Source organism: Ceratosolen solmsi, unplaced genomic scaffold, assembly GCF_000503995.2.
Source record: "Ceratosolen solmsi marchali unplaced genomic scaffold, CerSol_1.0 scaffold43, whole genome shotgun sequence".
Classification (NCBI taxonomy): domain Eukaryota; kingdom Metazoa; phylum Arthropoda; class Insecta; order Hymenoptera; family Agaonidae; genus Ceratosolen; species Ceratosolen solmsi.
The window spans coordinates 895,244-920,832 of NW_011948431.1; the positions used below are offsets into that span (position 1 = coordinate 895,244).

The following is a 25,589-nucleotide window of genomic DNA, read 5'->3' on the forward strand; positions in this document are numbered from 1 at the left end:
GTTATCGCTCTTTCTCTATCTCTCTCTCTCTCTCTCTCTCTCTCTCTCTCACTCACTGTCTTTAAATCTCTTTTTCTCACGACAGGAGTAAAATGTAAATTAATTCGAAACAGCCCACAAAGCATATGGGCACCCATTGTTTGCCGCGAACATTTATGTTATGAATTGGGATCACTGCGCTGCCTCGTTGTATTGTTTTGTCATGGCACAACGTATTTGATTCATAAATAATTTTGCTCGTTCACAGGAAAAGGTGTAAGTCCATGTTTTCAGTTGCTCTTCTATATCCATGTACGAGAAAATACGGAATCCCTTCTCATGGCTTACAATGCATTCTAGATTAATGAATTGTCTAAATCGATGCAAAGAATTTATTTCGAAATAAACTACAATCAAATAACCTTTATTATAAGTATTAAAACGAGATGTAAAAGTATAGGATATCGTGTGCTTCATACGTATATTTTTAACATTAATTAAAGTGATAAATTACGTAACTTTCTTATCCTTCAAAATGAGCAAATACGTTGTATTTGAAAATATATTAAAACATATCAAATTATGTTGAAATAATTTCGAATTTCTGTTCGAAATTGTTTTAAAAAACTATTCAATCGTTATAGAATGAAGAAATTTATCTTCAGTTTTCTTAGTAAGATTAAAAGTCTAGTATTCGTACATTAATGAAACCAATTTAAAAGGAATATACGATATATCTTTTACATTTATTCTTGACATTTTTCTACAAGTAATATTAACTGATTATGTTAATTGGAACGATTATAGTTGATGAACAATAAAAATCTATAATAAGAAAATAATTATATATATATATATATATATATATATAGAAATTATTATATGCTGACTTACAAATTAATCTTACAGACAATCTAAAGTATGAACAGCGGTAGTTTCTAATATAATTACAAGTGTACGTTTAATTTCCAACAAATTATAGTTATAAATTCCAAAAATATTCCCAGCTAATGCTTCTATAAAAATTGTATATAATAAGTATAAAAACTATCATAATATGAAAAACTGGATAACAAATATATCTTAATAGAAATAGTATTTGAAAACAAATCTAGCTATACGCGCATATCTACCTACTTTCCTGTCACGAACACAAATTTTCTACTTAAATAAACACGGCAAACGTGCACCTATGAAAGTGCATATAATACGCAAGCGCAGAGCAGTATGAATCACAGCCTTGAAATCAAAGGATCTGAATAGCGAGTGCTTGCTTTATGTCAATCAAAAGAAAACAGTTAAAAGGTATACCAATGGCTGCTATCGTAACTTATCCGTCTCTTAAAAATGATTTTCCTTCACTATCTCAATTCTATTAAGAATACAGTGACAGAGAGAGAGAGAGAGAGAGAGAGAGAGAGAGAGAGAGATATGGATTATCTATGTTCATAAAGAGGAAACTCTCTTGTGCGTATAACGCAATTTGATGAAACAAATGGAGAATGCAAGTCGACTGTGCAAACATGCTCGAGTCTCTCTTCCCGCACTGATGCAATTCAATTTTCCGGCACTTCCACTCCTTCTCTTCGCGGTCTCTCTCTCTCTCTCTCTCTCTCTCTCTCTCTCTCTCTATTTCCTTTTCTTCTAAATATCTATTTATTTGTCTCTCTCTTCTTTCTTGTTAAATCCGCGATGATTTTACGTGCATTCACTCTATCTATATACAAACACAGTTGAGCCATATACTACAAGAGTATGGGCGTTTTCTCAATTCCTCTACCTTCCGTTTCTCGTCAGCTTCCCGCTCTTTAACTATTTTCAAGCGTACCAAAACCACCAGTTTTCCTAATTCTCTATAATTTACCGGTAACAATAGTTTAAAACTATATAAGAAATTTGCATGGAAAATAAATTACCCGCTAACATAATTTATACTTATAGGTTTGGAATTCTCATCATTTCAATTTCCTTTAAATTCTTTGATTTCATTGTCAACAACTTTATCGAACCACTATATAGCATAATATATATTTTTCTTCACTTCTCACAAAGCAGAGCTGTAAAGCTAATTACATATATGTTATTATGGTAAATAATTATTTCATTAATTTATACGACGATTAAATTAAATTGTTTAAGATTCAGTAAATAATTCAAATGCGTTAGCTATTGTACCTTTCCTAATAATTTTGATTGAATTTGTAATCATTTGAAATAGAACGATTATGCAACAGAATAGCTACATTAGTAAGTAATTACATTTTAATCACCAGTAATTACATCTGATTTAGTGCATAATAATTATAAAAAGTATATATGCTCCAACTAATTATTATAATAAATAACGAAATTCTCCTTAATTTGTTTGCGTATTCCTTTTAACAACCATAATTACCTTATGGTACAACTCATTTTAATGAAAAACAATAAATGATCACTTATCGTGACCTTTGTCGATTATTAATCTAAAAACAAAGCAAATATATCAATTACAATTTATTTCTCACCTAACAATACACACGATAAATTTCATAATTGTAAACTTGAAAAATTAGAAACTTTTAAACTATCTGTCTTTTTGACATATAATTATCTCGTGCGCACATAAGAAAACTACGAATCTAGTAGTAGTATAAAAAAAAAAAAAAAAAAAAAAAAAAAAAAAAAAAAAAAAAAAAACGGTACGGGCGAATAATATATCCCAACTAACAGCCCTTGTCCGTTTCATAAAGCACCTCAAAAAAAGCTATAAAACAAAAAATTTACGTTTCTATCGCTGTTTCTATTCGTTCGTTAACCTGTAAAAAGTAAAGAAATATTATTGAGAGAGTTTGTTCTCTACCGAGAACAATCGTATCGACATATCTTTCATCTATCATCCCCGTTACGTTCGCGCGCGTGCACACCAACAGCTTTTCTATACTCGGTGCAGAAAAGATTCGTTTTAAGGAAAGAGTCGTCCATTTCGTTCTCACCTCGCCAAACTAATTATATTCTCCGTGCAGATGTGAATCTGTGAGAAGAAATGCAAATCTCAGTTCTGAACTCAGTTGCGATCGACTTGTCGAAGATAAATAGAAAGTAGAGAGTCCTGTAGAATAAACGGGTAGAGTGAAATATTAATTTATTTTAAAGCAAATGAGGCCAGCTCAAGAGCTTCCTAATTTTAATGCCACTAAGCTGTACTTGAATTTCTTTTGTTTGTTTCTACTTTATTGTCTTCTTCAACTGCATTTCTCTTTTTGGCGGTAGCTATATCAGTAATTTAAATGCTTACGGTCGAAAACGTTATTTGCTACATTATAATTCCACTGTGAAATAAATAAATTTTTGGTAATAATTTATAAATGATTACAGATTAAATGGCGGAAATGTACTTAAAGTAAAACTTTAAAGATAAACTAAAAACAAAAAAATCATCTATGCTAATAAGATCCGTATATCAATATTTTCAAAATTCTTTCACTGATATCAAACAAATATCTTTAATTAGCAATGATAGGACGCCTTTGCACAAAATATAACGAAAAAAAAAAATAAGAAAAGTCCTTTAAATTAAGATATGTTGAAACAACATTTTACACAATCAATTGAGTTCAACTGAAGTTGTAATAAATCTGAAAAACCGTCAAGTTGAAGAACGATTGATCAATGTCTTAAGTTAAAATCTAAGAAATACAATAATTAGAAAATAAATTTTGAAATATTTCATAAGCTAGTGAAATTTATTTTAAAATTATATTAAAAATCATATTATACTAAAATTAATTAATTATATTGTATTTAGTTAATTATATTAAGATCCATAATTACTACTTTGTACTTGTACAAATTTTGAATTTATATATTTGCATAATTTTATTACCGTAATTATACATAAAGTGCTATTAATGCGTACTAGAGTAAATTAATGTAGGGAGATTGAAGCAAAAAGATTCATAAAAACAAAAGTTACTTTACTACTACTACTACTACTGACAAATAATTTATTTAAAATAATTAATTTAATGCATATACAAGAGTTATTCAAATTTATTTTAAAAGTTATTTACATCTTCGGAAAGACAATTAAGGAAAAAGTCAAATCATGCACTACTCCTATTAAACATGCTAAATTTTAATATAAATAAAGCCGCATCCTTTGTATTCTGTTTTTATTAAATAGATAATTCTTCCTCCGTCTACTGTATTTCCTTCTCTATACTTGCTACACTTTTTATCTACTAGCGTATCACGTCTTCAATCCACTAAAAAACAGAATAAATTTTCTCTTCAAGACATTTTCATGAATCCCTAATTTTAATTAAGCCGTCCTTTTTTTTTTTTTTTTTTTTTTTTTTTTTTTTATATATATATAAATACATGAGATTGCTATTATTTGTCGATAATGAAAATGGTCTGTCAATGTTAGTAAATAATGGCAATAATCCAGAAAGTAATTGGTTTTATATATAATTTCTTACATATTTATCTCTAGGAGATATTCTCAAACAATCATAAATGAACTTCCATTAGCAATAGCATGACATCGCAAACTTTGAATGATTTCAATTTAAAGAAAAAGAATAAAGAAATGAAATAATCATTATGCTCTTCATCTCATAATATAAAGTTTTCGATAATAATTATATTATAATTATTATATGAAATTTAGTAATCATTCCTAGTGAAGTAAGTATCTATTAAAATTACATGTCGGAGAATCGCAAAAGCATTAATTGATTTATCTTCGAATAAGCACATAATGTGAGCCACAAACTTGATTGTGCATTAAATTTATGCCTTTAAGGGCAATATTTAACCATATGAAATTAAGTCCTTCACCGATTGTAGCCGATTCAATGTACATGCCCTATGAGATCCAGTGACCTCGCTGTCTATTATATTGACAATAGTGCTCACGGTTCTATCCTAAAGGACTAGTTTGGCTCGACAATAGAAATTTTCGCAAAGAGAAAAGTGTATAGGTAACGAGCGGTAAAATCGCAAATCAACGCTGAAAAAATAAAGTGCGCGGTTAGAAACATGCACAAGCGGCAAGCGAGCAGCACTTAACAGATTAATTGTCCAAGAATAAAGACGGTGGCGCTGCTATTAAAATGGTTTAATTAAATAGAAAGTTTCAAAAACGCTGAGAAAATTGCAACTGTGTACTTTGTAAGGTGTACTTTGAATCCCTGGATATACATCGTTTCATTCAACCTTTTCTTACCCCCCCCCTCTCTCTCTCTCTCTCTCTCTTATTATTATTATTATTATTGTTGTTGTTATTGTTATTAATATGATTATTATTATTATTAGTAGTAGTAGTAATAGTACTATTAAGTGTGATATTAGTACAAGTAAAATACTTTCGTATTACACTCATGTATCTTCTTTTCTTTAAAGTAAAAAGCAATTGTAAGGAGCAATTAAAAATCCTATATAATTTATAAAAATTATTTTTAAAACCTATAATTTTAAAGAGTAATTAGAAGGAGCAGTTAAAAAACTTGCATAATTTAAAAAAATTTTTAATTCAGCTCATCGTTGCGTACATAAGTTAGAAATATAAAAGTGAATTTACATTCTAACGACAAAACTAAACAAATTATTATATTACCAAACATTTTATTAAAAAAAAAATTTTTTTACTTATTATTATTATTATTATTATTATTATTATTATTAAAAATGCTTATAATTCTCCATGTATTACCAGCAATAATATGTCATCTAAATACAAATAAAATTTAATTTATAAATTTTTTATAATAATACTTCATTTATAAAATTGATGCACAATAAAAATATAATTAGAAACTCAATTATACATATATATATATATATATATATATATATATATATATATATATATATATATAAATAACTTTATTTTTTTAATTTTTTTATTATCTTACTGATGCTAAGAAACATAGATGCATTGAACGAAACATAAGGAATTTCGAAAAATAAGCAACTTAAACAATTGTAATTTCCTCTTATATACTCGATTCGGCCACACATAAGCAAAGCAATAGCGTACGTTTAAAACCTTCGGGCATAAACAAAGCTCGGAAACAGGATTAATCGATCGACTTTCCACAATAGCTATAAGGGAGCACGTGAACTTGTGTGCGATTCGATATTGGCAATGCCGGTGCTACAACCTCGACGTTTACGACGCCTAGCGACTTGCAGCGCATGCAAAATACATTGCAGAGTATATAGAAATAGAGAAAGAAAGGATTGCAGAAGAGAAATGCAGGGTTAGGTAGTATGGGCTTACTTAATCAACTAAATGTCAATACGTTAAAGTCGCACAGATGAAAGGGCTCAAAGAGAATGTCATCCTTACTGAACGCAGATGATACTTACCAAAGTCCTTTTTATGTGAGATAGAATAACATGTGAATTAGATGATAATTATCGAGGGAATGTTTACAAAATTAATTTTACATGAAATTATTATAAGATGGTAGATAAGTAATATTTTTAAATGTGAATATACTTAAATTCTCAGGAGGCACTTTAAATATTATAGATAAAGCACGAAGTTAAAGTGAAAAAACATCTCACAAATATTAAAGAACTTTATGTATTGTTACAACAGCAAATTTACATTACTTACATGAATTATAAATAAAATCATTGCCGCCTTAATATCGCTATATAAGGTAAATTGACAATTCTTGATTAATATTGATCTAAGTAAGAACATTTCAATGAATAGAATGATCAGTTTCTTTGCTATTCCTCTTAAAAGTATATATATTAGATTGGAATGTCATCTAAGTGACCATTATAGCAGGACCAAAAAAATATACAGTGAAATAAAAATCAATGACTGTAAAAAGTTAAAGAGGATGAAGTCGTGAAAGAGAGGAGAAGAGAGTGAATTCTCTATAATTTTCCTTACGCTCCCTCTCTCCCTCTCTATCTCTCTCTCTCTCTCTCTCTCTCTCTGCCTTTCTCTCTCTCTCTCTCTCTCTGCCTCTCTCATTCTCGCTCTAAATCTCTCTCTCACTCTCTTGCGAGTAAAGAGAGATTGAGACTCGAAGAAGTGGTCTACAGGGCGGTGAAACATCCAGAGTAGCCAGTAGTAGCAGCTCGAGTTGGTGAATTTAATTTGACGAGAACTTTTTGAAAGTCCGAAGAGAGAAAGATTCTCAGGAGGAGAATGAGAAAAAAAGAGTTCGAGAGTCTCGTTCTTAAAGTAAAGTAATCCTGGAAAGAGTAGAGTCACTGACAGCAAATATCGATTGAACGTTAGTCGGTTAACCTGTAGTTGGCTTAAAAATAGGACATTATAAGAGTAAGAGATAGAGAAACAGATAAACATACAGCCAGACAAGCAGAAAACGGTAGAGAAAAGGAGAAAGGATGAGAAATGGTATGAGCAAAAAAAAAAAGAATGGAATTAGTAAACTTACGCGATGAAAAGAGACACAGAAGACGGACAAAAGCTTTACAAGTATAGAAGCTAAACTACAAATCCTATAAAATTCTTTCACGTGTATGTCTCTTCCATATCCAACAATATCCATGATCCATAAAAGAAGTACAGTGGATATTACGAAGCAGTGATAAACAAACTATATAATACAGTATTAAAAAAAATTTTAATTGCAAAGCATTTATTGCAAAATCCTAATTATTGAAAAATTAAATTGACTCTGTGTGCGTATGTGGAAATATTTATTTATTTATTACCTAGTAATCTTGTTTCAAAATGAAAATGAATTTGAATTGAAATTGAATATAAATCTATCGGTATAATATAAATTTACTACGAAAATATCAATTCTAAATAATTCATGCATCAAGTAATAATTTCAATTAATAAGCATGTGTAAAATCCCCAGATTTTTGTTAACAATTATTAAATATTTGAAAATAAATGAATATTTGTCTATTCTTGAACATTGTTGATTAGATTGGGTATTATTTATTTATGAAAATGTTATTGTAAATGTATATACTGAATAAATATATTTTATTTCCCCAAATACTTAAATTATTTTTCATTAATAGGCTTACTGAAGTCATGATTTTGATATAATCACTTATACAATTTCTAGTTAAATGTAAATTAATTTAGAATTTTATCTCATATTCGAGACCTTAAAAATACGTAAAGTAATACGTATTATATATCCATAACATTATGATGATCTCTTTAATTGACAATACGTGTCCAGGCATAAAAAAAAACTTCTTTTTTTTTTTTATTTTACTTCTTTATTACGAATATTCGGAAATGCATGTAGTACCTGTGAGTCATAAAATTAAACTAATATATTCATGACAATTATTCGGATTTTTAAATGTAGAAAGATAGCGATTGTTTAAAAAAACTAAATTTTTCCATAGGTACGAGCAAAATATTGTCTTCGTGTTTTTCTCGAAAGCTATGAGCATAATTCGTAATTATGAACGTAGAAAATATTTAATGCAGATATATTATGTAATTACTTTATATCATACAAAAATGTGTAATGTATAAAAAATTTTTTAAATTCTACAATTGCTTTGCACTTTCAATAACGTAAATTCAAATTTATCTTTAATAATATAAATTATTATGTCTTTATATATTTAATGGTTATCAAACATATAATTTTTTAATCATATAATTCAATCTTTAGATTAGACAAAATTGAATATTAAATATTATTTGCTTATATAAATCTTAATAAATTTTTCATTACAATCAATCAAACTTTAAAAGAGAAAAGGTAATAAATACAAAGAATTGTATATGAAAATTCGAGAAAGAAAGTATAATAATAAACAATATAACTATATATAAATATAATCATCAAACTAATAACATTTCATAATTACATAAGCTGTATACATGTTCAAAGGAGAGTAGTATACATACATGAAAAAATATGAAAACTATTAACAGTTATAATTCCTAATATTGTTAATAATTATAAATATTTAATTCTGTCGATTAGATCCCTTAAATATGATTTTTACGTTCTTCTGCATTTTTAAAAATAAATTAATAAAATGAAAATTGAAATAATCGAGCATTAACTACATTAATAAATTAACTAATGCCTATTTATTATCTTGACTTTTAACAAATTACTTTTGTAATAGTAATTTTCATAAAAATTGAAAATTAAAATAATTTACTTGAATTTGTCCATTTAAATAATTTCTAAATAAATAGATTAACTATATAATAAAGGTATCATATAATTGCACTAACTGCTATATGATTATTTCTAGTAATTTTAGTAGTTTGTCTTAGAAAACAATTTAGTATTCTAAAAACATTTGAAGATTTTTAAATTTCAAATATGTATTTCGAATATGTAAAGAATTATATTCTTTCTCTTTTTCTTTTTTTTTTTTTAACAAATTTACTTAAAACTTGCATTAAAAAATATTGGACGATCTTAATACTTAATATTCCAACGCTACTTTAAAAAATTCATAATCTTTGGCTGATACGTGCTTCAAGCAAAATTCTATAAAATTTAAGAATTAATTTACATTAAAATTTACTACGTACCAAGTTTTGAAATAATATTTTTTAAATGTTTTTCTAAAAGTCAGTATTAATTAATTTTCATAAACAATTGTTATATCAATGATCCAAAAACATTAAAAATATATTTTTATAAAGTCTAATTTTAATGATAAGAATATTCTAGTTATATAAAATAAATTTGTTATTTGTTTGGATAAATAGCATTTGTCAATACATTTAGAATTGAAAATTTTTTTAATAATTTCTTAATTCAAAGTCACATAAAATTATGTAAAACGTGAATTATAAATTTATATGTATAAGAATTTTTTTAAACTATAATAATTCATATTATATTAATATATTTCAATATTATATCCATAATTTGTGAAATTAACATCATGACTTTATTAAAGTATTTAAAGAAAAAAATTGTAAAAGAAATTCTTGTAATTCTGAGGATATAACAAATTGTTCTATTTAAGAAAATACTTTATTTCAACTGACTTAAAACTACAAAAATTAATTATCTTTTCCTAAAATAAACATTTTGCAATTTGCAATTTAGTTTTCAACTACTAAACCAATAAAGAGTTACAATAAATTTTAAGAATCGTAGAGCTTACGAATGAAATTGGTTATTAACTTTACGTAAAAGTAAAATTTCTACTGTTTTTCTTATATTCGATCGCTCGTGTGCAGCTTCCGATAAGAAATACTCGAGGCAATATAGGAATTATAAATTTGCAAACTCAATAAGACATAATAATTCATAATGAGTAAAAAGAAAAAAAAGAAGATGTTGTGAAAAGTATAAAACCGAATGAAATTTCTATAAGAAGGCAGAATTGTATTGTCACACAGGTGGACTGGATTTGTGAATCACTAATGTTATGCTTATTGTACTATTCCAAATAAACTTTAACTTTAAAAATAATTATTGATTAATTCTAGGCCTTAATTACAGTGAAGATATTCCGTCAAATGGTGATAATGAAATCAAATAACTGATACCACTGGCTACTACTGGCTTATACTTCCAAATGACATGAATTTACATAAAAGTTTGAATATTTTTCATATGTTAGGAGCATTTGTAAGCTCAAGATTTTGTTTCAGAATATTTTCGTTAAAACTCCATAATTTGTGATAATTTGAATATTCTGTCTTGTGATTCGGAAACCGAACATATCAATATTTTTATTTGCGATTTAAGCTTAAAGAGACAGGGATTAAAAAAACAAATAGGGCCCCGTATGCACAATTATACGTACATATACCTTAATAAAGTTTGTTTTAATAACTTTTTTAAGGTTTAACGTTACGTATTAATAAAATTATTATTCACGCGTGATTAAAATTTTAAAGTTCACGTTACTGTCATATCCAAGGGTTAAGTTATCCGTTGTAAAAGTTTTAATGGTTTATACGTAATCCCTACAGCCAGGCTCGGTTAATATAACATTCTAAACTTTTATAAGACTTTGTTAAAAAAAAAAAAAAAAAAAAAAAAAAAAAAATTTTTTAAAAAAAAAAAAAAAAAAAAAAAAAAAAAACTATTGTATGACACAGATTTTCCATATGTCTTATATTGAAATCCATCTACATTGTATGATCTACATTTGTATTTTCGAAGCTACAGTATTACAACGACCACCTATGAATAATGCCCATTTATATAGAATCTTCGAAAAGTGTTTAGTCCTTCTGTTATCTCAAAAGCAAGGAATTTTATAATTTCACAATAGAAAATTCGTAAGAAAACGTATATTGTCGTACATACTTATAATATGAAGTAAGATCGTAAAGATCCTATCAAATTATGATTTCGTAATGCAGCATTTTTTGAAGCGAAATATTTAGAGAAAAAAATTTCCCAAAATTCTCCAGTATTAAGAAAATTTAAAAATAATTATTAATAATAGCCTACAGTTAGCAATAAAAAGAATAATAAACGAAAATTAGTTTTGTTCTTCTCAAGCCATGTTTCCTTAATAAGTGAGCTACGTCATTCCTTACATTTCAAATAACCTGATGGTAGATACTGCGAAATTACTTGGAAGTTGAATTCGTATTTCTATCGTTTTATAAGACGTTACTTTTATCATTTCTTAAAATTCTAATTATAAAACGCGTTTTATTCAGTAAAATCAATTTTAAAATAAAATTAATTAAGAATGTAATTTGATATAAATGAAAATTTTGTTGCAAAACATTCGCTCACATTCATGAATATCGTCGTACAATTATTTTGCAATACAAATGTGCGCGATATAAAAGAACTTTCTTTTTCTGTTATCGGTATTTTCCATTTATGAATATATAAGAGGAAAATTATTTAAATTATAATATCCCTCGAAATTTTTAATCAATTGCCACGACAACTTGCAGATAATGAACAAATTTCTTTGATAAAATTATGTCAAAAACAATTCAATTAATTACCAAATATTATAAATATTTTCAATTTCTTAGTTATAAAACATTTTGTAATGAATTAATTGAGGGGGAAAAAAAAAACTTATTCAAAGTAATTAAAAAATGTATTTAAAAGTGTGTATAATAGAATGGTTATGTAGATATTTATGCACAAGAATTTTTCTTTATTAAAGAATATCTTAATTCAATAAAAATACTTTGCTTTATTATTCATTTCTACTTTGTAAAAGGGTATTTAAGTTTTAATTAACGTGTACGCTGAAATATTTGTCAAAATTTCATTATCGCAAAACAGTAAAATGATTAAAGTTCGCTTGAAAATATTTATTGAATAATTATTATTAAATGGATTGATATACACGAAACAAATTTTATGAGATAAAATTATTTATTTCCTTAACTCTTATATACGTACGATAATATGTACAAAGAAAAAAGAAAAAAAAAGAAAAAAACAAGAAGAAGTATGAAAGCTCTGAAATTTAAAACAATCAAGGAAAATCTTTTGGCCTTTTACAATCGAAAATCGTTGCATTTGAATCGTAAAAGGGAAAATGAAGTCGTAGGAAATTCAAAATGAGTTTTCATATCGCGCATTTGGGATTTGCCAGGAATAGGAGGAATACAGTCGAGCGGCGTTACATACTTTCTTAACTTTATTTCCTCGTTACCACGAGGCGCGCAATGTTACTTCAACGTCCGCAGCTTCTTCTCTCTTTCCTTCTTGTTCTGCGGATGAATTATGAAAACCTATCCACTGAGACGACCATATTCCATTCTACTCTTTCTTGGACAAGTGAAATCCTGACCTACGTAAGTCTTCAAAAACGTCTCAACCCTTTCAATTTCTGAAAACTGACCTGATGTAACTGATCTTTGAAAGCCTGCTTACTTTTTCTATTCGTTAATTCTGAAAAATTAATAATTATTCAACGATTCTATTTTTCTATCTCTATTACCATCTCTTTCTTATTATACTTTTTCAAATAATTATGCTCTTATATTATTAAAGATGTTTATTTATATCCAATATATTTAGACTTTTTATATATGACATGAAATACTATATTCAAATTCGAACTAATTGTTCGTAATTTAAAATTAATAGTTTGTATGCCAATCTTTCACTATAGTCCCGATCAAATGTAAATATTTCAAAAATAAAACTCTAGAAAAACTATTGCAAGTTTTAAGCGTAATTATTATCGAAATAAATTATAATTATGAATGTAAATATAAAATTAATTCAAGATTTATTTTACATGTACCTATAGTTTTCCAAATACATTTATTGAAATCATAATGATCTTTTATCAATACTTTGTAATTGTTCGAAAATGATGTAGTTTAATTTCTTGGCTCAAACTGCCAATGTTGCGATTGCTCTAATAATCCCCCCCCCCGCCCGCCCGCCCGCCACGACAAATGCAAATGCTCAGCGAGAAATTAAGTGGAATTATCGTGTCTTTTGATGAATATATGATTTAATTTAAAATTTATAAAACAATTACATATTGGTGTATTGTATATGCATCTAAAGTTTAATTGTAAAGATGCGATTTCTTGGAACGTTTCTTGTGACGGATGTTTCACTACACAAGATGATCCTCGAGTCACGGACACGGACTGGACTTTGTGTACTCACAGTGATACGGTGGCCTTGATCTCATCCTGGGATGAGTAGTTGAATATTATTCACGATCCAAATGTCCGGGAGTGCGTGCTTGGTAGTCTGGTCCTTTCGTGATATAAAGGAGATATAACTTTAACACTTATCGACTGCTGCACAGGAGGTTTTGTGTATCTTCCTTCTGGTCAGTGGGTCACTTAATAAAACTTCATCATTAGTTTCCACTTGGCTTCCCCACGCATACACCGAACAAATTAGGCTTTAAACAATGACAACGTCGTAAAAAGTAACTTTGGCAGCAGCGCCTTCGATTGTGGGGAGGCTCACCCCTTTCCGGGACTTGGCGACGTTGCCGGTGGTCGGGCGGGAGGGGTTATTGGGGCTTGGTGGTAGGGGAGGTAGGGAGGTGTTGTTGGTAAAACGTCTTCGTTTGGCCTATGCAAGTGGCAACGCGTGGATATGCAAACGGCAACAATGTATGCGTAAGTGATGTCCCGTGACATTGATGGCATCGACGACACACGAGGATTGGCCGATGTCGCACGAGTTGGATTTCTCGTTAAAAACGAATTTTAGGAAATATTTTTCAACTCGATTGTTTATATATTTCTCTCACTCTTGACATATTCTCGTATAAACAGACTCGGCGCGCTCTTGCTAGCTAAAACCAACGGTCGTTTACTGCGCTTTCCGAGCCTCCAATGACCCTGGAAGAATTTTTATAATAATTATGACTCTTGCTATTTTTCCCCAAATTAATACACGAAAAATTCTTTCAATCTCGAACAGTAATCATGTGATGAAAAAGCATTTTCTCATAGTATAAATATGTTAATAAGTTATGTAACCTATATTTAAGCAAACAGTTATATTATAATTCGTAAACAAAATATTTATAAATTAATTAATAACGCGTTTGTTGATACTACATGCATTAAATAATCCACTTGTAAATAAAATTAGTATTAATATCGTGTAATACTCAATTTTAGATATTTGTTTGTTTCATATAAAATTAATAGTAATGTTAAAATGTAGAGTAATTATAATATTATTTAATTTGTAAACAGATACATCGAATATATTAAATAAATAATAACTTTGTAAAGAGGGATTTCCATTATTACTCATAATCGCGCAATTTTCATAAAGACAATGTAAAGAAATTTAAACTTAACTTAACTTAATATTTAAGATATAATTATACACGTTTAAAGCGAAAACATAACTTATAAATTAAATTAGAATCCCAACTCACGTTGCTCTTGTAAGGATAACTCCGCAGTTTAACCACCACACCATTAATGTGGCGAATGAAAATTTAAAAAATATTATTGTAAATTCAAAGTACAAGGGAATAATGTCTGGGGAAAAAAAAAAAAAAAAAAAAAAAACACCGCGTGAATTGCAATCCAGGTGATTGTGCATTGATAATAAATCAGACTATCGAAAAATTCATCGTAAATCAAAAATCGGCATTATCAATATCATTCGTACTTAATTTCAATCTAGCCTCGAGATGAAAGAAAAAGTAGACATCTTTCATGAATAGATTAAAGATGTTTGCCTTACATCGACACAAAGTTTATTGTGCCGAGCACAATCCGAGCACAAAAATAACGACACACCAAGAAAGCAGTATGTTTTTTTTACTCTTCTTCTTCTTCTTCTTCTTCTTCTTCTTCTTCGTCTTTGTCTTCGTCTTCGTCTTCGTCTTCGTCTGAAGTCTTCATCTTCATCTCCATCCACCCTTCAACTATATAATTTTATTTTAATATCGTGTATCTAGACCGTCGCAACCTCATACGCTCAAACCGCTTTACCATCAAACTCGTTGCTCCTCAACACCTTCCGGCTCCTACCTTTTTATTTTTCTTTGCCATCTTACACTTTCCATATACTACATAATCTACATTCTATTCTCTTAATTATATTTAATAGTATATTTGGCTTGCTATATATTTAAATAAATATTAAGGATTTGTATAATAATTTTGAATATTGAACTTTTAATTATGCATTTTATAATATAAGAATGGTTTATAAGAATTTATAAGGTTTATAACTATTTGTAAGATTCCGGAAATATTTTAGAATTACAATTTATTTAACTTGTAAAAGGAGCTTAACGAATGTAAACTTAATAAGCTGAATAATATTTAGTGGTATTCAATTTTTGAAATGTAATTTTCTCAAAGTTTTAACGGTTTTGAAAAATCCATTTCCACTATTAACATAAAAGTAATAGAATAACGTAATTCCTTGCGAATATATCCCATTTTTAATTACTTCAACGAGGCTATTTGTACCATATTTTTTTAATTTATGTAACAGTAATCTATCTTTAGTATTCCCCTTCCCGATTTTTTCCACATTCTCTCTCTCTCTCTCTCTCTCTCTCTCTCTCTATCGTTATCTTTACCTTTTTACTTTTTTCTCTCGACGTCGTCGAACGAGCTGAGCACATTTGTTAATCCGAGTTCCACTGAAATCCAGACTTTTTCCATTTTACCCAAACGACATCCCTTCCTTTCAACTTGGTTCGAGAGTCGCTTTGATTCGTCGGATTGCCCCTCCGTCGCACTTTTAAGCGAGAGAAAACCTTCACTTTTTTCATTCCTTTTTATTATAATTTTTCCACTCGCGGAGAACTCGAGCTTTCTCACCCTTGCTTGCTCCTTCCTCTTTCTCTCGCTCATGCATTAACCCCCCCCCCAAACTCCTCACCATATCAATCTGTCTATTTATCTCTCTATCTATAGGCGTAATTTACCTACAACGACGAAATGCAAAATCATAGCTCGCAATTAAAATCAAGGGACACATCAGCTAGAATCCGAAATGCAACTGCTAATAATTAAAATTATTATTACAGGTGTTTGTCTTTCATGTAGATACATTAATTGCATGCAACTTCAAAATATAATTTATAGTATGTAATTATAAATAATATACATATGTTTAGTTTAATGAAAAGACTTTTAAGTTCTAACGACTTATTTTATGTTTAAAAAACGTTTAATAGAATGGAATAGGAATGGAATTCTAAATATAAGATATTGCAAGATTAACTAATTATAAAGATATCCTATTAATATTAGGAATGGATTATTTTATTTTGTACATACAAATCATTTTTTAATTTTCTGCAACTAGTATTGAAATTATAATTTTAATATCGTTTTTTTTTTTTTTTTTTATCGTTAATATTGACGATAAATGCTAGTATAAAATTTATTAAGAAATTTTGTATTTATAAATACTATTGTTAAATTATGATTTTCATATTATATCACATGTTTCAGATTGAAACATAATTCTGATGATTCTTTGTTAATTAATTATGCTTATTGATTGTATTAGAATATTAAACAATGCTTTGTAAAATTATAAATATATATTTGGTACTATTATTAATAAATCCTTGTGTGACTTATCTTTTTTTAAACCTATAACGTAGCTATTTTAACAGATATTATTTTTAATTTATAGACTAATCATTATAATAGCACTGTGTAGTTTATTTCCATATCATTATTTATGTTATATGCTTCTGATCGTTGCTGGTGAATAAATCTTGTTAAGCATGAAATATCGAAGAATTTGAAAATAGTATGAATGAATTGGGACACGATTTTTCATGATGTAAAGTTTATCTTAATAATAAAGAGAAATTGACAAAGAAATAATTATCGTAAACACAAATGATAAATTAGTACAACAAATATTTCGTTACACTTTACTGTACATAATTTACCATTGATATCGTTAACTCTCAACTTTATATTGCCGAAACATCTTGAATAATTTGACGTATAAAATAATTAATTGAATATATTTGCCACGTATATTTGACTACGTAAAGTAAATGGTAAAAGTGAATAGAAGAAAAAAAAATAATGAATGCTTACAAATATTCACATTTCTTTAATGTAGCTTTGATAAATGATATGCAAGAACAACATTTGTATACGATCTACCAACAATATATTTGATCTTTAACCAGAATTATTCAGCAGTTATGTAATCCAATGATTGCATTCTATCTTTAATAATATAATGACATTTAAATGTACGATATAGTCCATCTAATTTGACGCAATAAATATCCGTAATACGAAACTGTTTGAGTATTAGTTGATTGAACAACGTAAAAACAAAAACAAAAACAAAAACAAAAACAAAAACAAAAAAAATAAAAAATAAAATAACGATAAACAGACAAAGGGTATAGGATGAAATTGCGTGGAGTGAGAAGGACCGATTATAACCACGAATCCCCAAACCAATGTTATTTATCATTATTGGTAAAGGGTAAGGAGATACCGATATACATATGGTACGAAGCATACCCGGCGCACAATGGTGCAGGATACGAAGGTCGCGTGTCCAAGGTCAGTCCCGACTCGCACTACGGGGTTGCGAGCCTCAATCTAACCAACATCCAGGAAAGCGATCAAGGCTGGTACAAATGTATCGTCGCCTTTCTCAATCGGTCGCCCAACAATAAGAATGGTACCTGGTTTCACCTCGACGTTCACGGTATGTTTACCACTCACATGTACGGCACTTAACACTCTTGCAAAAATAATAGCTTCTCTAACTCGCTGACACTTGGTAAATTTAACAAATTATATTCTTTCGTATAGTTGAAAACATTACGTAGAAAATATCGTTGATATTACTACATTGTTTTTAGCAAAACTGTGTAGCTACAAAATTATTACAAACATTCGCATCAATAATCATTATCTCAATAAACGTTCTATTGGGTAATGGTAGCCTTTCATCTTAAGCTGTAAAACTAATTTGTTATTTGTTACTATCTGTTGAATAGTGATACAATAATCAAATATTTTGACATGTTAGATCGTGTTCTCTTTACCCGTGAAAATTATTAGTCAATTAAAGATAGTTTATATTTCCGTTTTCATTATATATGATTGAAATTTGTAATATTACAGTTACATTTAAAAAAAAAAAAAAAAAAAAAAAAAAAAAAAAAAAAAAAAAAAAAAAAAAAGGGACGCACAATCGACTAAAGATAAAATATCGGTGGTAAAAAACAATTTCTGATTCGTCAAGTATAATTATATGAAAATTTTTGATAAGCATTTTTTTATAGGATAAATTTCTTATATCTCGGGATAAGGAAGAAAAGGAAACCACCAGTTAAACTAAAAAAAATTTAATCTGTTCGAAAATGTCCATCAGCCCCTTGCATGACTCCTCGAACGGACAATGGAATATATTAAATCTAAATTTATGCACCAAATCGCTCGGAAATCATTAATCGTTTATTTGTTAACTATTGACAGCACCACCTGCGTTCACAATAACGCCCGAGGAGATGATCTATGTAAATCTAGGCGACGCGATTATCCTAAATTGCCAAGCGATGGGAACGCCAAAACCGGAAATTCTCTGGTTCAAGGATGAAAGTCCGGTGGAGCCCTCGTCGACGATCAAGATCATGAACGATGGCACCGAGCTCAGGATCTCGATGATTAAGACAGAGGACATTGGCGATTACACTTGCCTCGCGCGTAATGGCGAGGGACAGATAAGTCATACTGCCCGCGTTATCATAGCAGGTCAGTGTACACAATGCTCGACAATCCATGATAATACGTTTAATCTATGTGTTTCTTAGTTTTTGCGTTGAGTTGAAACACTTGCCGATAAAAAAGCTATAAATTTCGGAAAAAATTTGCATTTTTCCATCGATATTAGACTATTCATCTTTTCCAAACAGCATGAAAATTGCTTATCAATTTAAAGCATTTACAGTATATACCATATTTATTAATAATTTACATATTTGTTACAACGTTTTATAATTACGGTGAAATAAATGCAATTAATGGCAGTGGGGAAGTTCAACTCACAATTAAATTCGGCAAGTTAAATTAACTACACTTTAAAAGTTTATGTATATACGTATTTGTGAGTCTAATTTTAATGCGTAGGTGCGAAACTAAACTTCAAACATAATACAGAAATTCGCTTAAATTGCATAAGCAATAAACTGTTCTTAATAATCCTTACCTCAACTACTGATGAAAAAGTCACATCAAACGGATTGAAAATCTTGAAATATCTTGGAAAATATTTTAAATGACTGTGTGTGATGATGATGCAATCTCACCAAACATTGGATTTAAAACGTTAATTAACAGATTAATAATAAAAATAGTACAGTTAAGACGACAAAGGCAAGCGAATTAAACGAATAACATAGACACTTGGTTCTTCCTTTATGAAAGTTTTTCTCAACTTATACGGTTTTGATCTTACACAATAATACACAATAATGTTAATGAATAAAATAATCATACAATATATAAAGAATTATTTATAACTTATAGTATGAATAAGATTATGTAATTTTAATATCATTAATACCATAATACAATTTTCCATTTCAATATATTAATATTTCATTGACATTTAACGAATTTAATTGTTACACGAAATTAATAATTATTAATTTCAATTAATTAATTTAACGCGATAAATTAAATAAAAATTAGTTTTATAAGCTTCATTATGATGAACTGTACTACTTATTTAAAATTAAAAATTACATGCAGTAGCTGCAAGTTGTTTATTTAATAAGCATGCCATTCTAAATAAATGAATTGCTTATTATTTATGTTAATGAAAACTCTACTAAATAATCACTGTACAATACGGATTATTAAATAAATCTGAATCCTCGAATGTTTTCAATTCACAACCTTATATCCAATGCAAAAAACGTACGGCCATGTCTACGTGCCTATAAACATACGTTGTAAAAAGCATTCGCATCAGCTACTACGTGACCTGAGAAAGAAAAAACATAATAATTTTAAATCGTAAAATCTAAAGTCTGCGGAAAAACTGAGTTGACGCAAAATTACATTGCTCCTGTACAGTGGAATAAAGTTTAAAGAAAATTACCTATAAGTTTAGACGTAATGAACAGCAATATATAATTTGTGTTTGAGAGCAAACATTTGGATATGGATCTTATAACTTTAGGAGCTTATTAAATGTAGATCAGTTAGACCAATATTGCGATATTGGTTATTAAATAGACGCACCATTAACAGATGTTACCTGATTGTAAACAAAACATAAATCATGATTTATTATTATTATTATTATTATTATTATTATTATTATTATTATTATTAACAATGATTACTTTATCATCATTTGTCGCAAGTATAATGGAATTTACTAATAATTAACACAAAGAAAATTACTTCAAATTACTATTGAATTAAATTGTACCAAGTACGCTATATATTTAGTCTGACTTTAAAATACGTGACCGATAAATAAAATAAGATAAAGCATCGTACCGAAGTAAGTTAGAGATATAAACGCGCATTCTTCTTTTACAATAAATTCTCTGGTCCAAAAATGAAATACTTAAGCTTTTGAGAAAGTTGGAGGTTAAATTAATTAATGGATTTTTTATTCTTTAAATTTATCGATTCTATAGACATCTAATTCGAGAACGAATAATCTTTTTGCATAATTCAATTGTATTGTAAAATCTTTCATTGATGCGAGCGCGCGCGCGTGTGTGTACCCCACTCCAAAGAATACCACAAATATATGATTCACATAAGGGCCAAGTGGTTAGGATACAATTTTGACTGGAATCTATCTCATGAAGGTACGAGCCAGCATCTCCGACAGCCAATTAAGACTGAGCAGAGGGCGTCGTAACAACGATTTCTCTTCCCTTCGTCGTTCCTTCTTTTCTACTTAGTTTTTCCGTACTTGGCGCCGTACTCGCCCCTCATTCGCATTCGAGCCTTCCCCGTAACATTGAAAAAGAAAAAAAGTCGAATCAGAATTTCGAGGATACTTTAAACCGAGGGATTATTATATAGCCACTCGGTACGTAACCAATCGAACGGATAAGTGATTATTGCCGCGAAAAGCCGGGACTTGTTTTACGATCGTTATGCGATTGCGCAGTGCTTTCGGCTTTGTTTATCCTTTGAGTTCACGGACCTCTGATGAATTCGATTTCCCCAGAATAGCTGTAAGGCCAAGGATTCCCAGTCTTCGTAGTGGCTACTACTCTACATTTGCCTAAAGTCCCGAAAGGACAAACTACGGGGACTGTTGATGATTAGCCGAAAGGGGCCGAATGCCGCTGCTAACTTCAAAACTACTAAGTGCAGTGTTACATTTCCGAACAATATTTAAAAATAAAAACAAAAAGAAAAGTAGAAAAGTATAAAAGTGAAATGGTCGAACGCTTTATATCTAATTTTAATAGCTGAATAATAATGTTATATTATCGTACATATAATATTATTAAAAAAAAATAATAATAACATAAATAATAATAATACTATTATTAAATTGAAATAAAATAAAATAATTAATTCTCTGCTTTAAATTGTTAATTATTCGTAATATACGTAGATCCATTATCTCTTATAAGCTATAATTTTTGTAATAAAATTAAAAAGCTTCGAAACTAAGAGAAAAATATTCGATTCATTTGTGATTCGTTAATTGTAAATTAACTCTGGTTGTAAAATTCAGTAATTTGTATGTATAATAATTGCATGAGTGTCAGTGATAAAAATATTTATTAAAAATTAAAAAAATTTTATGTATTAGTAAATGTATTAATAATATATATATATATATATATATATATATATATAATAATTATTATTATTGTTATTATCATTATTATTATTATTATTATTATTATTATTATTATTATTATTATTATACATTAATATATTTTTGTATTAGAGATCAGTAGATCAGTATAGATAGAAATTTTAAAACAAATCTCATTCGGTAGTTGCAATCTTCGTTTTAATACGATCACTAAAATTCATGAATATATTTCAAAATTTTCTTGAAGATTATTTATAATTTTTAAAGCTGAATTATTGAATAAAATATATAGTTCGAGAAGTGCATGTATAAATCTTGCTAACCATGTCATTTTTAATCATATAAACTTGATAAAAAACGAAACTGTGAACCATTTAATTCTCTTACCTCCATAAAAAATTAAAAGCAAGCTTTCTAGTGAGAAAGCTGTAATAGATATTCGAGGTACACACGAACAAATCTCTAAAAGCTAATCTTATCATTATTTAAATAATTTTCGTCAAAGGCATGCCGAATTTATTAACTTAAGAGAGCCCTTTGCGACGTTCACGTTCTTTAACAAATGCGTTCTTTGAACAATTTTTTCTTTTTCCGAAAAACATGGACATTCTAATGAGAGCGACGTTCGCCTGTTAAATGCATGGCACGTCAAATAAGTCATATCATCCGCGCACTCAGCGTAAAATTATCATTTTTGCAACGATGATACGATTAGATTACCATTGTATCGCATTCTCCATATTTCTCCCCGTAATGCCCGTAACAAGCGTCAAGGGAAAAGTGAAAAGCCAGCTTTGCGGCTCGACCTGCGAACGAAAAATCTAATTCAAATTATCGTCCGTGAATGTGGAGTACGATCGGCAAGAAAAGCGAGTGGACCACCTAGTGGATTACATTAATTAAGGTAATCACCGCGAGATCGTAGCGATTGGGAGCAAATGATCAAATGGGACCGTCCTCGTTGAGCTTGTCGAACGACTGCCTCCGATCCCTGTAGACGTCGCGCTCAGCAGACTCAAGCCCCTCCCCCCACCCTGCCCCGAACCGCCCACCGCCAGTTATCCAGGCATTTTTCTCCTCGACTCGTCGTCTCCTCCGCCTTTATTCACCTCCGAGAGGCCTACTCGAAATTCATGCTCCCGCGATTATAACCGACTGCTTTAAACGCGTGACTCGCGCGCACGCAGCTACTCTTGAATATCATTAGCCTCCTTTTCACCCTCCGGCCTTTCTTTCCTCGGCTCCGACTCCGACTCCGCGATCGTTGCACTTTGCGCGCCCGCGCACTCCAAGAGCCCCAAGGCATAGGCGTGGACGGTAGGACGAGCGCCCGGACAAGACTGACTTCCCTCGGGGCGACTGATCCCGCCGTTATCCCTCCTCTCTGTCCCGACCCGCCGGCACTTGACGTCTTCTCGGCTGAACTTTGAACCTCGGATCCTTAGCTTCCTTGCTGCTTAATTCTGCCTGGCGCGTTAAGCGTAGTCACTTTTTTTTTTTCTTCTGGCATTCGTCGCCCGGGCATTTGGTGAAACTGCTCGGTGAAAGCGCAGATAAACCAAAGCCTCTTTGGTTAACTCCTTTCCACCGAAGCTTATTGTCGACTTGGACTCCTTAAATAAACATCCTCGATGTATAAACAGTGTCGACTGCTATGGCTTCTTATTAATTGACGACTGCGCGTTAGTGATGTCAGTGACATGAAGAATTTTAATTTAAATGGACATTTGAGAATGATATTCGGTGACCTGGTTAGATTTATCCAATTGAATGTACTAATTTTCTTACTTTTTAATTACGTAGCAAATGATAAACTCAAAATCCGCAGTTTAAATACTATAATTTTTAAGCTAACAAAGTTTTCAACTTTTTAGCTTATTTTGTTAACATACATCGTTTGTAAATTTTATCGATATTTTTAGCCCGTAGAGAGAGAGAGAGAGAGAGAGAGAGCTAGCCGACATTTTCGTTATCTTTTCTGAAACAAAATACTCGCAGGGCAAAGAAAAAACGTATAAGGTAGACGCAAAGTTGAATTCGGAAAAAGATATATAGCAGTTGAAAAAGACGTAAAATCCGGTGATACGTAATCAGAATTCCTCACTGAAACAATGTTTTTATCTGTATGTGTTAGTTACTTTTCATTGAAAATAATATGTATTTTGTTTTATTTGTAGATTAATATTCGGCTTACTTCCATTCCGATACTTTTTGTTTTAATACTCAATCTAGTATTCTGTTTGCTCCTGAATTCGTTGACTGAAGATAAAACTGTTTTTATACGTCTAAGTATATAATATGAATAATCTACTATTAACCTAAAGCGTTTATTTTCTTATTTTTTTTTTTTTTTTTAGCTTGTTTAGTTTTTTTTTCTATTATTCTCATTATTTTTATTACGTATATCCAAAATTATTTGAAATTTGATAGAATTTAAAGTTTTGTAAACCTATTGTATTACATACTTATGGGAAATAATTTACTAAATTTGTTAAAAACCATTATTTAAATTTGTATATATAATGCCGCCATTTTTAATACACGTTAAGCAGTATTTTAAAAACAGTACGTTATAAAGCACCTTAAGTGTATTATAAAGTGTTCTATACTTTGGAATAATATCTAATAAATTTGTAGCAGACGTTAAATACAAAAACGTTCATTAAATAAACTCCACGATAAAAGCTCTCGTTTCATCTGCATTACATTTTCATCGCTCCATAATCACGAGAGGCAGGTATTTTTATGTGAGGCAAGCTTTTACGAATACGTTGGAAATATCTTATGAGCCTATGCATTTACGGTGTCCCATTTGACCACCATCAAATTAGCCTATAAATGAATTAAACACGGATAGGGAATAATAAAAATTGCAAGGTTTGCTTAAAATTGTAATTTGGGCTCGGGTCCGATTATACATTCAAAATGCCTGCATATCGCGGAGTTCTTACATAATGTACCGAGGGAAAGGATTAATGATTGAATGCACGCTCACCAGTTCGATATTAAGAATACATTCCATCATCATTCGATCATTAGCAGTTCAGAGACGAAAGCGCACTTGTGGCGGATATCCAATTATCGGACAAAAGTCGCGTGTCCCCACTTGGCCAGACATCGACTAAAGGTGACATTGGCATTATCCCACCGAGTAGTTGTCCCAGTAGTTATGCGAGTCGCGGATTACAAAGTAATTTTCACGGGATGTTATGGAGAGCTTTTCTTCTCATCAGGAAACTGGAAACCTTAAAATTTTGAAACAGCCGCCCCAGGCGTTTTCAGTTCTGATACAAAGTCAGAGATTTTCCTATTTGGTTAATCCTCTTTTCTGTCTTGCGCAGAAAGCTTGTTTTTGAAAGGACAAGGAATTTGCTTTATCTTTTATTATGAGAGACTTTGGAATGTTTACTACGAAATCCGTAATAA

At 29.7% G+C, this 25,589-nt stretch overlaps 1 protein-coding gene across 9 annotated transcripts in view; it reads left to right on the forward strand.

Annotated features, from left to right (window-relative positions):
• Positions 1-25,589, forward strand: part of LOC105364156 (protein turtle) — an 81,133-nt gene that overhangs the window by 30,731 nt on the left and 24,813 nt on the right. For all 9 annotated transcript variants that reach the window (XR_912941.1, XM_011502019.1, XM_011502020.1 and 6 more), the window contains exons 3-4: positions 17,831-18,059; positions 18,836-19,111. Coding sequence is in view for 8 of the 9 variants with exons in the window: in XM_011502019.1 (XP_011500321.1) it covers positions 17,831-18,059; positions 18,836-19,111 (505 nt within the window). In the remaining variant the exon portion in view is untranslated. The remainder of the gene's footprint in view (positions 1-17,830; positions 18,060-18,835; positions 19,112-25,589) is intronic.